Source organism: Nycticebus coucang, chromosome 5 (assembly GCF_027406575.1).
Source record: "Nycticebus coucang isolate mNycCou1 chromosome 5, mNycCou1.pri, whole genome shotgun sequence".
NCBI lineage: Eukaryota > Metazoa > Chordata > Mammalia > Primates > Lorisidae > Nycticebus > Nycticebus coucang.
The window spans coordinates 81818233-81836256 of NC_069784.1; the positions used below are offsets into that span (position 1 = coordinate 81818233).

The 18024-nt window shown below is 34.9% G+C and overlaps 1 protein-coding gene across 1 annotated transcript in view; it reads left to right on the forward strand.

Annotated features, from left to right (window-relative positions):
• The first annotated feature begins 415 nt into the window (after positions 1 to 415).
• Positions 416 to 18024, forward strand: part of LIN28B (lin-28 homolog B) — a 134526-nt gene continuing 116917 nt past the window's right edge. Inside the window, exons 1-2 of the mRNA XM_053590599.1 lie at positions 416 to 524; positions 1362 to 1552. Coding sequence (XP_053446574.1) covers positions 416 to 524; positions 1362 to 1552 — 300 coding nt within the window. The remainder of the gene's footprint in view (positions 525 to 1361; positions 1553 to 18024) is intronic.

Genomic DNA, 18024 nt, shown 5'->3' on the forward strand with positions numbered 1-18024 from the left:
GGCTGCTTTATTTAAATGACTCCCCCCACCCGTGAGATTCTTTAGACAGGCTGTGTGCAAGGCACGCGTGTACACATACATGTTTATGCCATTTTTCTAAATCGACAGTTCCAGAGGACCCTCCATTGTGTTTAAGTAAAAGCACGAAATCAGCATTTATCTGATTTATCGTAAAGAAGCATTCCAAATTGTCTTTAAGATAACATGTTTGAGTTTTTCGTGTTCATTCATAAATTATTTTGATGTCAGCCTAGATGAAATGGCGATTGGTTATCTCTTCCTCTTGCCAGCCCCTTAAGGATCCGAGGTGAAATTAGTAGCAAGAAAGCATGTAATTGACAAAGTCACGTGTGTGCTCAGGGGGCCAGAAACTGGAGAAGAGAAAAAAATGAAAAGGAGGAAAGCACATTAGACCATGCGAGCTAAATTTGTGTTCGCACAAAATCAGGATGTTAGGTTGATGCAGAAGATCACTCCGTTCCAAAGGGAAAGTTTTCATCTCACGAGTTTGGAGCTGAGGGCCGGTGGGGCAACATGGCCGAAGGTTAATTTTCGTTTCTATTGTCTTACTGTGATTTTCTTTCTTCTTTTCTCTACCCCCTCCCCCTCTCCCAACCTTCTTTGCCCGTCTCCCCCTTCCCCTTTTACCCCAATACTGGGCATTACCTCCCTACCCCCCATTGCTCTGAGGGGCTTTCGGCAAACCTATTGTTACAGATCTCCAAAAATGTTTTGTACCGCCCACACTGATTCACAACTTGAAAAGCTTTCAGGGGGCTATTGTTTGAATTGTGTGTGTGTGATTAAGTGCAGTTTCAGTAAGTGAGACTGAGGAAACTTTTATACACCTGCCCCCTCCCCCATTCCACCCCAACTTTAATTGAAAGTTATGGGGGGAGGGGAATGCACATTGCAAATAACCCTGGATTCACTGCTGCCACATGTGCATTAATCTACCCATGTTCACGATTTCTCTTTCCTCCTCGTGTCGGCTGGAGAGACTAGTTTTGCTGAAAATTTCTGTTTGTAAATGGGATCAGTGTTAAATCAGCCACATAACAAGTATTGCAGGCTGTACTGTAATATGTGGCTGAAAAACGGAGTTAAATGAAAAAATGCACGTATGTACAGAAATGTGGAAGTTGGAGTGATCGATAGAATGGTGTAGCTTCCCCTCCCCCTTTTTTCTTTTAACTCTTTTGATTTTAAACATTTTCTATAGAAGTAAAGGAGGAATCAAAGCATTTATTAATGTTTTTTCTCTGTTATCCCTCTTTGCCTCCGAGTTTTTTTCTTCTTTTAATGAACACAGTAGGGGCTTATATACTAACTGCATTTTTTTTTGTCCTGTTCCGTCTCAGGCGGGGCGAGCAAAGGTGGTGGAGAAGACCCGGGGAAACTGTCTGAGCCAGCAGAGGAAGAATCTTCCCAGGTTTTGCATGGGACTGGCCATTGCAAGTGGTTCAATGTGCGCATGGGATTTGGATTCATCTCCATGATAAACCGAGAGGGAAGCCCCTTGGATATTCCAGTCGATGTATTTGTACACCAAGTAAGCAAAACTTTTTTCCCCTCTGTATCTTTCTCCATGTGCAACAGCACCCCATGGGTAGTTGGGTCAGTATATGTACAATAATAATGTGCCCTCGGGTATGCTAAAAGACAAAATTGTTAGAATTGCCCAGTTTTTTGGTATATATATGAGACCCTCTCTGAATATCCTTCTAAACAGAAGATGAAATGTTTGAAATTTCATTGTTTGATTTGAGCTTACTTTGTCAGAATTCTGCAATGAAATTGCCTTCCTCCAACTGCCAGTGTTATAGGTTCAAATACATTTTCTGTCATCTGTGCCTGGAGAATGGGTGAAAAAATGAATGAAGAAATAACGATCATTTTAAGGTTAAAAAAATAAGACATTTTGCTGTTAAAAGACATGTACAGGTTCCCTTATTTGAGACACTTATATTCACAGTAACTCCCACTATTACGTATTTCATCACTGCCTGCGTGTAGTTATTTGCAGATTATGATAAAAATAATTTGATTTAACAGTAAAATAAAATAGAACATTGCTGGCCTAGTGTGGATGTGAATGAAGAAATGCAAGACGATGCTCAATAATCAAAACATTTTGGAAATGTGTTCCTGTGTAGGCATTGGTCCAAGGATACTGTCTCTTTAAGAAACTCAATTCCAAAAAAACATGTGGCCAGAGGCGGCTTTAGCTCGTGGGTTTAAAATCTGCTAGTCTGCTACTTGGGAATTTCCACTTTTGCTTATTGTATGTTATAATGTTTTAAGATGCTTAAATACCAAACAGAATGTCATTGCTTCCCATTTTCAAAATTATACTTAGGAAATAATAAATTAATACCTCTTCCTCTTTACTTCTCTCTATTGCTTAATCTCTTTATAGTAAAAAAGATGTTAATCTTTTTTTTTGCGAGCCTGGTTGTTTAATCAAAAGAAGTTAAATATAAATTCTCTGTAGTGAATTCATGGTTAGAAATAAAGAAGTTTAGGACTAAAGAGGTTTATTTTGACATGACAAATAAGTTAAAAAGAATTGAATGAATGGCTGTTGACTACAGATTGCCTGACATAGGTACACATATCTGAAAATAGTATGTTTTCTTGAAAAGTGTATATTTTGTTAGATACTATACTGCATGTTCCTAGGAATATTTATACCCCTTCCAAGGAATATCATCTTCAAATTAAGTATATAAACAATAGAAATAGGAAATCATTCTGTTTTGATCTGTTGCCCTGCAGTACTTGGTAGCTCCCTGACCTTGCCGTGTGGTGTTTTCCTTTTCTAAAGGCCTGGCTATCATTATTGGCTGTTTACATGTAGAAGGATCAGCATAATTTGCGAATGAAACAAGGTTTAAATACATAAATAGGAATGCACATACAGGCTACTGGATTTTATGCTTCCTACTTTATTTGCAAAGTGAAGCTGCATTTTCTTTTCCCCCTCTAAGATGGAATGACTAAAATCATTGACAAATCCATTTTCTCTCAGGCTCTTGCTTCCCCCTTTAAACATTCTGTTGGTTGTTAAATTGTTCTTTACGATGTCATAAATTTGTTTTATAGATGAATGAAAAAAGTAACCCTTTTCTTCTTTGTCTGATCACACCTTGTTATAATTTAGTTTTCTATGTTTACCTTTTAAAATATTTAAATATTAGATATTTTATTAACCAGTGTTAATGTTTAGGACTATGAGATATCCAATTTTAAGCTACTTAATGGTTATATATATGTTGATAAACATTCACGAACACTGAATTAAGACATTTTACTGCTGAAGTTTTTTAATATATAGCTAATGATTTCTATGTTATAAACATAGATTTTTAGTATTTGATTGGCTTTAGTCTTCTGTTATATATATCACATATGTACAAAAAGGATAGTAATTATTAAATGATGCCTCGTTCAGACAGTTTCCTATACTGAGATTTACATAAATTATGTATAAATTGTATGAATAATTATTTTGAAGAAGGCAGGAATCCTACTAATTCTAGTTAAGCAGCTACAAGTAACAATTGGATGGTTGTAAATGGTACATATAGGTATTACGTGAGCATCTCTTATAGAATTCAGGATTATTTCATAAAATTTTAAGAATTTCTTATTTTAGCTGCCATTTTTTGTTACATGAACATTTTTGAGAACATATCAGGCTTTATGTGTAATTTTAAGGTAAATTTTTTTCTGTTATGTTTATATACTTGTTATAAAAAGATATGCATCATAAGTAGGAATTCTAAGTGTTGAACTGGACCAGTAGCTAATCAAACTATTTTAAATATATGACATAGTTTTTGTTTTGTTTTGTTCTTTGGAACTTTCAGAAGTACATGTGTCATTGGATTTTTTTTTAAGTATTCTGAAGCATGTTTTTAATAGTATATCCCTGGGGAGATAAAGAAATGATTTTGGTTTCTTTAAGATAGTATTAAAAAATTCATGCCAAGGCACCTAGAATTTTTTTTTCTCTTTTAAAAATATTGACTGCAAAGAACTGCGTATCAAAACAATTCAGTTGTGGTGAAATATAGAACATATGTGTGTGTGTTTTTATCTAGAGTTGTTTATAGTTACATAGTTCTAGTTAAAATTTGTTAGCAGTAATATAAGCAGACGTTCTTGTAATTGCTCTAATATTATCAACTTTTCAAAAAGAAGCACAGGCCTGGGTGCTTGCTTTCACTATATTTAGACATATTGATAAATGCAGTGGGATACTTTTGAGGGTGGGGTGTTACCATTGGTGGTTTAAAATGACAGTCTTCATTTGATTTTCTAATGTTAACTTGTGAGTTAAATAATCATATTTTTATGATCTGAAAGTGAATATATGCATTCTGACCCATATTCTGAGTTCAGTGATATTTTATTTTGAAAACATCAATAAAAATATATAGTATTATATTTGTGAATTTTGTCACATCTCATTGTTTTTGAGGTGTTCCTTAAAGTATGTAAAAACTTTGGTCATGATTTAGTTTTTACATAAGGTAAATTTTTAGAAATTTCTTACTTAAGAATCTAACGCAAAACACACATTTGCCTCAATCAAAGTAAAAAAGAATATATATGGTTAATACAGTGTAGGTTCTCACTAAGGTGACATCAGCAATTAGAATGCAATTATTTTGTAAGTGCTAATAATTAATACTCCTATCAATTTATTATTCATAAGTTTAAAAATTTGCATCCACAGATTGTAGGATAACATGTTTAAATTGCCTGGAAAACCTCAATGGTTTTGAAATGTTTAAATTTTTTAAAGGACTTAAATATTTGCTAGGACTTTAGAGGAATTGCATGGTAATTATTAGATCTTTTTTGGAGAAGAACAGTGTTACTAAACAACTACCTGTTGATGTTTGTTATCATTTCAGTTTTTCTTTACATACCTTTTGATTTCTGCTTCCAAATAATTATCTCATCTAATAAGATATAATCATTTGAATTCTATTTTGTCCAGAGAAATACAGAAACCATTTTCCTTATTGCCCTCTCCTCAGCTTATTTGCATAATGCTTTTTTTACACATTGGGTTAATATATATTTTTAATTCTTTGCCATAAAACATGACACAGAGAATTTTTATCTAAATGTATTTCAGTTCATAATTTATGCAAGATTTCTTTTCCAAAGAGTAATTTTAAAATGACTGCAATTGAGCTATCATTGCTCAGTAGGCTTGAATATTAATAATTTGGTTGTGACATATTCATTTACCTTTTTTTTTTTTTTGTAGAGACAGAGTCTCACTGTACCGCCCTCGGGTAGAGTGCCGTGGCGTCACACGGCTCACAGCAACCTCTAACTCTTGGGCTTACGCGATTCTCTTGCCTCAGCCTCCCGAGTAGCTGGGACTACAGGTGCCCGCCACAAGGCCCGGCTATTTTTTGGTTGCAGTTTGGCCGGGGCCGGGTTTGAACCCGCCACCCTCGGCATATGGGGCCGGCGCCCTACTCACTGAGCCACAGGCGCTGCCCATCATTTACCTTTTAAGCATTATTGTGTTCTTATGCCCTTTATTTCTGACTTATATTTTGATTGTTATGGATAATATAGATGACTATATTTTATGTTCTTTTGCTTCAAAAACATTTCAAGTAGTAATAGAGAAAAAATAGAATTATTATTATACTGAGATAAATTTAAAGCATTATTAACAGTGGAGGGATATGAAAACATTTAGAGGGCTCAGTGCCTGTAACTCAGTGGTTAGGGCGCCAGCCACATACACTGGGGCTGGCAGGTTGGAACCCAGCCTGGCCTGCTAAACAACAATGACAACTACAACCAAAAAATAGCTGGGCATCATGGCGGGTGCCTGTAGTCCTAGCTACTTGAAAGGCTGAGACAAGAGAATCGCTTAAGCCTAAGAGTTTGAGGTTGCTGTGAGCAGTGACATTTAATATTTGAATGTTTGAAAATTTTATGTAGTATATGCAGTTTAATCAATTGATCTAACATAGAGTTCCTAAATCTATTCAAAATCAATTATATAATTTATGAAAACAATTTTTTCCAGTATGTTCATGTTTAACAGCTTTTCCTTGTTTTTTTTGATTAATTAATTATCTATATTTACTTTTGTCATAGTTTAGCATGAGAACATTTTTCACATGCGGACTATTTGTGATTATTATTATTATTCTTGGGGCTGTTTAAAATGCCAATTAAAGCCAACAATCCCATATATCAATGGGCAAGAGACAGGAATAGAACCTTCTCTAAAGATGACAGATGGCTAACAAACATATGAAAAAATGTTCATCATCCCTATCTATTAGAGAAATACAAATCAAAACCACCCTGAGATACCATCTAACCCCAGCGAGAATGGCCCACATCACAAAATCTCAAAACTGCAGATGCTGGCGTGGATGTGGAGAGAAAGGAACACTTTTACCCTGCTAGTGGGACTGCAAACTAGAACAACCTTTTTGGAAGGAAGTATGGAGAAACCTCAAAGCACTCAAGTTAGACCTACCATTTGATCCTGCTATCTCATTACTGGGCATCTACGCAGAAGGAAAAAAATCCTTTTATCATAAGGATACTTGTACTAGACTGTTTATTGCAGCTCAATTTACAATCGTCAAAATGTGGAACAGCCTAAATGCCCACCAACCCAGCAATGGATTAACAAGCTGTGGTATATGTACACCATGGAATACTATTCAGCCATCAAAAAAATGGAGACTTTAACATCCTTTGTATTAACCTGGATGGAAGCGGAAGACATTATTCCTAGTAAAGCATCACAAGAATGGAGAAGCATGAATCCTAGGTACTCAATTTTGATATGAGGACAATTAATGACAATTAAGGTCACTGTGGGGGTGGAGGAAGGGCAGAGCAGGGAGAGAAAGAAGGAGGGAGGGGTGTAGAAAGGAAGAGCAGAGAGGAAAATAAAAATTAAAAAAATGCCAATTAAATATTTAGACAGAGGAGGCATCTTACAAACTAAAAACTGATCATACTCGTTTGTATAATAAGTTACATATTTTAATATTTTTACAGTGATTTCTAGCCTACCAAGTTTTTAAAATGTTTTGCCCAGTTGACCAATTTGGAAGATTCCCAAACAAAATGCTTTAACACTGTTTAATTATAAAATCACATTTAAAGACGTTTATATCAAAAATTTATAAGACTTTAGCTGTAAAGATAGTGGATAGTTTCCATTGATTTTCCAATGGTAGTACATTTTTCCAGACTCTTTGTTGTGGATTTAACTTCTGAAAGATATTCTTAATAATTACTGAATTTAAACTTGAAATGTGAACTAGACATATTCACGTTATAGTGTTCTTGTTTTAAAGACTATACTTCTTAAATGAATTTTCATTATTTTTTTAAAGTCTCTTTTAGAGCACTTTTAAGTCCACAGCAGAATTAAGAGGAAGGTACAGATTTTCTGTACACCCAGACCCCACAAATGGATAGCCTTCTCCATTGTCTGCATTCTCCACCAGAGTGGCACATATGTTACAATTGAACCCACAGTGGCAAGTCCTAGTTACCCAGTACGTAGTTCTCTTAGGGAGGCACACTCTTGCTTATTTTAGGTTCTTCTTTTTTGTTTTAACCATCTGTTCACAACAAATGAAGGTGAGAAATCAAAAGAACTGCTTTTTTTTTTGTTTGTTTTTGAGACAGAGTCTCACTTTGTCACCCTAGGTGGGCTCAAGTGATCCCCTTGCCTCAAGCTCCACCTCCTGAGTAGCTGGGACTACAGTCGCCTGTCCTGATATTTTTGGAGACAGGGCCTTGCTGTTACTCTTGCTCAGTCTGGTCTTGAAGGCCTAAGCTCAAGCTATCCATTCCCTTTGGCCTCCCAGAGAGCTAGGATTATAGGCATGAGCCACCACACCTGGCCATAGAATTTGTTTTTAAATAAATATGTGAGTGACCAACCACTAGTATTCAGTGGACCATTTTAACCTAATCTGACTTCTTAGCTTTCATGAGAAATTAAAATTTTATTTGTTACCTGTATTCAACATAGTAGATTAAAAAATGAGTCCTGGGCTCGGTGCCTGTAGCTCAGTAGCTAGGGCACCAGCCACATAAACTGAAGCTGACGGGTTCAAATTCACCCCGAGCCTGCCAAACAACAATGATAACTACAGCCAAAAAATAGCCATGCATTGCAATGGGTGCCTGTAGTCTGAACCACTTGGGAAGCTGAGGCAAGAGAATCACTTGAGCCCAAGAGTTTGAGGTTGCCGTGAGCTGAGGTTGCTAATATCCTGGCACTATATCCAGGGTGACAAAGTGAGACTCTGTGTCAAAAGCAAAGCAAAACGAAACAAAACAAAAAATGAGTCTCTTATTTAATTCTGATTGCTTTCAGGAAGTGCTGAAATTTTATTATTTGGATTTGGTATAATTCTTTTTGTTCAGAGATTACATAAATATTGCAGATAGTTTGGTGTATTCTGAATAAATTGTGTTGGTACTGTGATTAAATTAAAAGTTGTGGGCGGCGCCTGTGGCTCAGTGAGTAGGGCGCCGGCCCCATATGCCGAGGGTGGCGGGTTCAAACCCAGCCCCGGCCAAACTGCAACAACAAAAAAAAATAGCCGGGCGTTGTGGCGGGCGCCTGTAGTCCCAGCTGCTCGGGAGGCTGAGGCAAGAGAATCGCGTAAGCCCAAGAGTTAAGAGGTTGCTGTGAGCCGTGTGACGCCACGGCACTCTACCCGAGGGCGGTACAGTGAGACTCTGTCTCTACAAAAAAAAAAAAAAAAAAAAAAAGAATAAAAATAAAAATAAAAGTTGTTAGTTAAAAAGATGATGTGCTGTATTTTTGTTTCTAAACCAAGTACATAGTAACTTAAAGTGAAGATATTTCTGATCAGTTAAACTGGCAAGTTAACTTAAATGTGGTATTGTATAGATTTGATTTGGAACTAAATATGAAATAAGTTATTTTATTAACTTTTTATTTCTTAGTGAAACAACACAAAAATGGAGAAACAAACACATGTATTCAGTACTAAACTGGAACTAATTGATGAACAGCTTAAGCCCACATATGAAGTAAATCTCAATGAAAATCAGGCTGGGGGCAGGGGTGAGGTGGGGATGGGTAAATTCACACCTAGAGGGTACAAAGCACACTATCCAGGTAAAGGTCTCAAGTGTATAACTTTGACCCAGTCTGTACAAAAACAAAGTACGTAAACAAAACATATGTACCCCTTAACATTCTAAATTTAAAAAAATTACTAATTCTTTATACTGTAAGATATATTTCTTTGAATTTTACATAACAGGAAGTTCGCTTTGTTCAATATATACTTACTATACATTATGACCCTGTACCATATTCAGTCCTTAAACTTAAATGACTTATATTCCTCTCTACAATAACTTGGTTATAATATCTTCTAATATAACAGAAATGTGTTAAAATACATTGCAGGTCAGTGAGGTACGTGTAGAAATGATCTTTTAATGAGTATTCTATAAAATGAGTAACAAGTGTTATTGCATTTTTGATACATCAAGATTGATCTCATCTTTTAAACAAATTGGAAGATAGTCTGATGATTGCTTCCTTTTCGATATCTAAATATTTGACAACTTGGAAATAGCTTCTAAACCAAGATCTATAGATAATTGATAGATTTAGTATTATATTTCTTTCTGTAATTTGCTGTGGTACTTAAGTCGTGAAGAGTAGAGATACTGCCTTCTATGAATCTGTTAAGTAAATAAGCTAAAATGTAAACTAGTCTTTGCCAAAATAAAATTACAGTTATTTTCAATGGCACATACTCTTGGTGAAAAATTAAATTGATTTCTTTTTTTTTATGTGGTATGATGATGTATAATATTAATAGCTTAGGCTTGGTGCCCGTAACACAGTGGCCACATACACCAAGGCTGGCATGTTTGAACATGGCCTGGACTGGGCCTGCTAAACAACAATGACAACTGCAACCAAAAAATAGACGGGTGCCTATAGTCCTAGCTACTTGGGAGGCTGAGGCAAGAAAATCACTTAAGCCCAAAAGTTTGAGGTTGCTGTGAGCTGTGACGCCACAGCACTCTGCTGAGGGTGACATAGACTCTGTCTAAAAAAAAATTAATAGCTTAATTTCTATTACAGTTAAGTCTAAGGCTTTTTATAGTTTTATGGTAAAGAATATTATTTAATATTTAAAATATCATGATGTAAACTGAGGCTTGGAGACAGCTTTTTTGTGTAAGTATTTTCCATGGAGTAATCTGTTGTGTTATGAAATTTTACATGTGTATTCAGGTGTTACATATCTGGATTGTGTATTCTGCATTACAGGGAAAAGTAATCCTTTAAACAGACCTGTTGTGATAATTTAATAACTTTGCTCTATTAATATTTAATCCTTATGTGACAGTATAGAATGGTATAGACTCCAGTCAGATAAACAGTACCCAAATCCTAGTTTATTAGATATCTAATGGGGGAAGTAAGTTAATTTGTCAGTTTTTCAGTGTCCTATAAATGAGAGGCCAAAAATAGTACCCACTTTGAATAGGCCTGCTCTGAGGATTAAATTTTACTTCAGGGTTTGAATCTGAATCATGGCACTAAATTTCTATAATCATGTTATTACACATTTAAAAACTTATACAAACTTGGTAGATAGTAAGGACTCATATTTGTTCTACGTAGTTATTACTACAAGGAGAAATAGTAAGGCATAGTGAGAGACAAAACATTGAAAATGGTTTTAGATTTGCCACTTGGTAGGTTTCTGAGTTTGGCTGCTCTCTTCCTGGGAGCTTCAGTGTGCCCCTGGGTAAGATGTAGCCAGTATCTTTCCTCCCTCTTTTAGAGGGTTATGATAAAGGTTGATAGAAGTAATAAATATGAAAATCATTTTAAAACTATAGCAATCCCAGGTTTTAATCTGTTTGGGGAGCTATGTTTTTATTATTACAATACTTTCTCCATATAAATGGTTGGCAGAATTTTTAAAAATATTAAACTCATGTCTTTTTTTTTTTTACCTTGTCAGCTTTACTGAGGCATAATTTAGGTATATTAAATTTGCTAGGCTCAGCACGTGTAGCTCAAGCGGCTAGGGCGCCAGCCACATACATCGGAGCTGTTGGGTTCGAATCCAGCCCGGATTCGAACAACAATGTACAAACAACAATGACAACTACAACTTAAAAAAAAAAAAAAAATAGCCCGGCATTGTGGTAGGCGCCTGTAGTCCCAGCTACTTGGGAGGCTGAGGCAAGAGAATCACTTAAGCCCATGAGTTTGAGGTTGCTGTGAGCTGTGACGCCATAGCACTCTACCCAGGGTGACAGCTTGAAACTCTGTCTCAAAAAACAAAAAAAATTGCCAAATAAGTATCTAATCAGGTGAGTTTTGGCAAATTGTATCATTACCAACACCACCATAATGAAATAGAACATTTTCATCATCTCAGAAGGTTTTTCTGTCCCCATTTATAGTCACCCTTGAGGAGAAGAGGCTCAGTTGTCCTGTTTGATCATTAATATGTTGTATTAACTGGTTGGGCGGCGCCTGTGGCTCAGTGAGTAGGGCGCCGGCCCCATATGCCGAGGGTGGTGGGTTCAAACCCAGCCCCGGCCAAACTGCAACAACAAAAAAATAGCCGGGTGTTGTGGCGGGCACCTGTAGTCCCAGCTGCTCGGGAGGCTGAGGCAAGAGAATCACATAAGCCCAAGAGCTGGAGGTTGCTGTGAGCCGTGTGACGCCACGGCACTCTACCAAGGGCAGTAAGTGAGACTCTGTCTCTACAAAAAAAAAAAAAAATATGTGTTGTATTAACTGGTTAGTTACCTGACTTGATTCCACAGTGTCCTGTCAATTCTGATCCACGTGTCCTGTCAATTCTGATCCACGTTTGTTCCTGTATTTTTTCACAGTTTACTTTTCTTTAATTATTTCTGTCTAGCAGTTATCTTTATACCAGTAATTTCTGTGCTTTTGAGAGATTAATTTGTAAATATTTTACTAATCTTCAATCTTGATTTCATTTATCCTGTGGTACTTTTTCATGTACTATAAACTCACTGCTTACCTAAAAGGGCATAATTAGGCTTATTGATATTCATGGTTCTTCCCTGAAATTTATTGAATTTATGTCTCAACTCGGTTTTTGTATAAACATTTTTAGAGATGTAAATTCACAAGATGGCTTATTTTTGTAGAAAAGTATTAACTTTTAAGAAAATGGGTATTTTAGGAAAATTATGGTTCAGTAATTTGTCTATTAAACTAATTGTTTTTGATCACTTAAGTGTAAAGTGTTGTTGGATGATAGATTTAGGGTTTCTGCTCTTTAGCTCCCTATATATTTTTTCGTGTTTTTAATTTTACCAGACTTTCTAATAAAATTTTTCCAATTCTCAGTCTTTTTGTGTAAGGCATAAAAGCGAAGGATCATTTTCCCTACTTCTTTTTATAGTCTTTACTAGTTTTATTTGGAGATTATGATTCAAAAAAGCTTTTAAGAATTTGAGCTAAATACAATGATTTCTCAATAGTCATGTAATAATATGGTTTTCAGATTTTGTGCAGAGAAAGCTATCTTTGCCAGTGCTCAGAATGATTAATTTATTGTACTGTTAATAATATGCTTAAGTTTTACCAGCTGTTTTAAACTTGTCATAGCAGTACACTTTTAAAAATGAAAACCCACTTAAATTTATTACTTTCATTAATGTTAAAATTGGATTCTGTTTTAAAATCTTGTAAGTTAAATTTGGTAATCATATTTAAGATTTTTATTTAGTTTTATTGCACTATATGATGTGAAGACTCCATATAAATTTCAAATAACTTTTACTTCAGCCAAGATTTGTTCATGACCATTTTTTTCCTCAAACTTTGTAAGCAATTTCCTAGACCTTTAAGGGATAATGACTAGAATGTTCCTAGATAATATAAGGCTTAAATTCCTTCACCTTAACTTTTTTTCTATAGGAATTGTCATTATCCTTAGTTTAGTCCGTAACAAAGGTCTGACAATACAGGTTATCACTTTAAATACTTAACAGATTGTTGATACATTGTGAAGTTTAGAATGAACTTTATCAACATGTTTTTCTGGGTATGATTTTAATAATTCATGATTTTGCTTACAATATAGAAACACTGGTGCTTGCAAATTAATTGTACTTTTCAGCAACTCCTTTAAATAGATTAAATAATATTAGAGATACATACCTAACAGTTCAGCATAGGACATAAGTTAAAAAAGAATCATTTTCAATTTTAATAAGAAAAAAAGTCTTTTTAGGTTGTTTACATTGTACATAAGAGATTAATCATGGTATTGGCCTCATTTTTGGCACTCACTAATTAAAATTTTCAGTTGAATCTTCAGTCTAAGGACTGTTGGATTCATTATGTTTGCCCCTTTGGCTATTTCCTCCCCCTTACCATTGAAGAATTTTGAGTGGTGAGGAATTTGTGCCCTTTGGCTCAGGTTGCAGGTCCACTTTATCAAGCCAGAGAAGCCAGGACAGAACTATTATTTATTGCTTATTTTTTCCTTGGGCCACTTGTAAATCTTGCTTTCTGCTGCAAAAAAAGAAAAAAAAGTTCTCACTTATATAAAAACTTGGAGTATAAAAATGGGCGTAATAGTTGATGCTTCATTGTGACTCCACGTGGGTTAATTTTGTTTACTTTATAAGTTTTTAATTGCTTTGTAGCAATTAAAATATGTAATTTTATTAAAATACATGTTACGTAATGTGTATTTTAAAAGTATTCTGTTGGTAATTAAAATGTGGTGATAGGGTATTCTGTCTTAGGTTGAGATTTTACACTTTTGAAATGTAGTGATTACTTTTAAGTAAATTGAATTAGCTAATTTGAATCAGATCTATAAAAATCCCAGAGTCTTTTATTTTGATATGTTTAATTTCTTGCATGTATGCTGACACTTAGAATTTGTATGAATCAATAATAGCACAAATTTATGAGCTGTACCAGTAATGGTGTAAAGACTTTGTAGCTAGACCTGGGTTTAAACAAACACAAAACACTTTGTTCTTATCTTAGCATCCCTTAAAAGTATACAGCTCTGGTTCAGGACCTCAGGACCACCCATCACCCTGGATATTGGATACTCCTCTATTTATTCGAGAGGCTTGTGAAGTATCTGTGTACCAGTGGGGGATGGGGTGTGTGTATCTGTGTAGGGAATCACAGTTAGGTGATTTTACCCCCAGAAAAGCAGCAACATTGTTTATAAACTGAATTATATCCCTGAAGAATTTTCTAGTTGTAAAACCTATCTAACATTAAGCACTTGTTATTTTATGTAAGTGTTGGTTGCAGTCTTTGCGTTTTTGAAGGCTAAAATGGCCCCCATTAATTTAACCTCAATCCATTACAGTTTTTTAGCTTGCAGGCCCCACCCATTAGTTTTGGATTGCTAATACCAAGCTTTTGTTTCTTCCTGTAGAAAGGAAAGGAAACTTTTCTTTCTCTTTCATTGCTTAGTCATGTGACTTCCCTTCTAGTTAGTCACAGATTGGATTGAAGTGAATCTAAGAATGGATAAGATGCCAAAGTTTTACGCTTATAGGAAGTATTTTTTGAAACGTGCCTCTTAATTAAATTTTTATGCTTTAAAATATTTGTTTTGAATTATTATACCTTATTTTTATAACCATGCTGTATTTTTTTTAGGAAGCTGGAAAAAAGATTACTGTTAAATAGATTTTAAAAACAATACTGAACCTTTTTATCTTTGTTATGGTAGTTTCTTTGTGTATTTATTTATTGTCAGTTATCTTTTGTATCATTTGAGGTTTCTAAACTGTAGCTTATTTCACAGAACTCATAGCCTAAAAAAAAATAGGGGTGGTAGTTGGGATGATTTTAGCAAGAAAAAATTGCTGATAGGAAAAAAAGAAGTGTTATAGAACTGCATGTAAATGTAAAAAGGAATTCATTAGACATACAAGGTGGCTGTAAAGTTCATGTACAATTTTAAATTGCACACTATTTTTAATTACACATGAACTTTACGGCTACCCTGTATTTATTCTTGCTCCTTTTCTCTCTCACCTTTTGATGATAAGCATAGTATATATAGCTAGTTGTTAAGATTTATCCAACTCTTAAGACATTTATATCAATGGACTAATATTTCATTATGAAGTTAAAGGAGGAAAAATGTTGAACATGTAGTCCTTATTTGGCAACTTAGTCATGATGATATAATTTCCTATGAACCATTAAATATTTGATTTTTGAAGTTATTTTAATTTACACTTAAGCTACTTTTCAAATGTTTAAATTCTATTTTGGTAAACAGTTTCAGTTTCAAATGTTTAAATTCTTTTTTTTTTTTTTTTTTTTGAGACAGAGTCTCACTCTTGGGCTTAAGAGATCCTCTTTCCTCAGCTTCCCAACTAGCTGAGAGTACAGGCTCCTTCTACAACGCCCAGCTATTTTTGGTTATAGTTGTCATTGTTGTGTGGCAGACCCAGGCTGGATTCAAACCCACCAGCTTTGGTGTATGTGGCTGGTACTTTAGCTGCTTGAACTACAGGTGCTGCCTTAAATTCTGTTTTTGTAAACAGTATAACTGTCTACAAATAATAAAATATTTGAAATAACGGTAATTTCAAAAGTAATATCATCCTCCCATTGACTTTTTAAAACATATTATTATTTGGGGCGGCGCCTGTGGCTCAGTCGGTAAGGCGCCGGCCCCATATACCGAGGGTGGCGGGTTCAAACCCAGCCCCGGCCAAACTGCAACCAAAAAAAAAACTAGCTGGGTGCTGTGGTGGGCGCCTGTAGTCGCAGCTACTCGGGAGGCAGAGGCAAGAGAATCGCTTAAGCCCAGGAGTTGGAGGTTGCTGTGAGCTGTGTGAGGCCATGGCACTCTACCAAGGGCCATAAAGTGAGACTCTCTCTCTACAAAAAAAAAAAAAAAAAACAAAAAAAACATATTATTATTTGGCACATGATATTTCCATGCAAGTAAGTACTTTTAAAAGACTTAAAAAGACTATTTTTAAAACTAGTATCATTTTTATTTAAAACATTACATTTCAGTATTTTATTGTTACATAAAAATTGTTCCTTATATTGTCATCGTCTTATAGATCTTAAAAGGTTTGATAATACTATTTTATTATCAATCTGAGACAAGTTGGTTAACTAGAATTAACATGATCCTTTGGTCCTCATTTAGGATGAATATGAGAAAAATAAAATCATCTCTTAATTTTTAGTAGTGTGTTTTGTGGTAATTTATTTTTACCTTTAAAAGTTAAATGTAGGCTCGGTGCCTGTGGCTCAAGGAGCTAAGGCACCAGCCACATACATCTGAGCTGGCGAGTTCAAATCCAGCCCAGGCCCACCAAACAACAATGACAGCTGCAACCAAAAAATAGCCAGGGGTTGTGGCAGGTACATGTAGTCCCAGCTACTTGGGAGGCAGAGGCAGGAGAATCGCTTGAGTCCAGGAGTTGGAGGTTGCTGTGAGCTGTGATGCCACGGCACTCTCTATCTAGGGTGACAGCTTGAGGCTGTCTCAAAAAAAATAAATAAATAAATAAAAGTTAAATGTAAGATATGTTGAGCTACATAGAAAGGCTGTTTAACTTTCCTGTTAGTAACAATAGGTTATCAACTTTTCAAAAACTATGATCTGGTAAGAAGTCTGTAATTATTGCATTGGTCCATGCTTTCATTGTCATTGAAATTTATAGTTAAGTGATTTACTTTTTGTGTCCTTTACTATTAAGATGTACAACTTCAGTTTACTTAATTAAATTAAAATTTTTCATTAATATTTTAATTGTCCTTTAAGTTGTCAATAAATTTTGCTTTGAGGGAAGGTGTAGGATACTAAATCTTTCAAATCCGTGGTACCCCCCCTCATTTTCCATTTGGATTAGGAAGGTAGTCATAAAATGCCAATAACTATTATTGAGAATTTGAATCTAGTACTGACATTTATTGTTGAACTAATTCATTTGGTATTCTGGTGTCCCTGTGAGTTTTAAAATAAAAAGATAAAAGCCTACTTTAAAAAAATTGCTACCTGGGTTTTTTTGTGTGATACATGCACCTTTTTAAATAGCCTATAACAGAAATTAGCATTAATAACAAAATTTGATATTAAAAGGTGAAAAGTTGAGGTTTTTCCCCTTTATAATTCTTTTCTCTTCCTGCAAATTTTTTCTTTTAAATTTGTGTGGTGAAACATAGTTTGTAAAATATTATGTATTTAGTTTTAAGTGTCTTCATGTTTTGTTAAAAATACAAGGCTCGTTGGGGTGGAGGATAACACCATTTGGTATATTTATTTGTTGCTTGTTTTCACGTGGGTTATTCTAAACATAAGGTTGATCATTGGTTTCTTTCTCCTGAAATAATAATAAATAGGAAATAATTTTTCAAATAGTTGACATACATAAATGGTCGAATAAATGTAGACATTTTAGTACCTATTCTTTTTTTTTTTTTTGTGGTTTTTGGCCGGGGCTGGGTTTGAACCCGCCATCTCCGGCATATGGGACCAGTGCCCTACTCACTGAGCCTCAGGCGCCGCCTAGTACCTATTCTTTAGGGCTGGGTATTTAAGATATTTTGATATTAAAAAATCTTAAATGATGCGTGAGAAATTGTCTTGTAAGGTGATGTCCTCTTTTCTTTCCTCTTTGCCTTTAGTTTTAAAAGTATCTGAGCACTGTGAAACCATTAATATTTCTAAAGATAGTTCACAGTTTCTTGTGTGATTTAGGGTTGAAGACGCATTCAAAAATCTTATAAGATATGGACTAATGTTTTCAGAGGGAGATTTTAATAAAATAGAATTCATTATTTTGATTTCTATTTTTCAATTTTTAGCTGTAAATTGAAAAATGAAATTACCCAAATTATTAATGTATTGTGCTATCCCCAAATTATTCCCTGCTCTATCATTATAATTTGATCTGCCACTAGGAATTATTACAGCTCTAAGTGGTCTC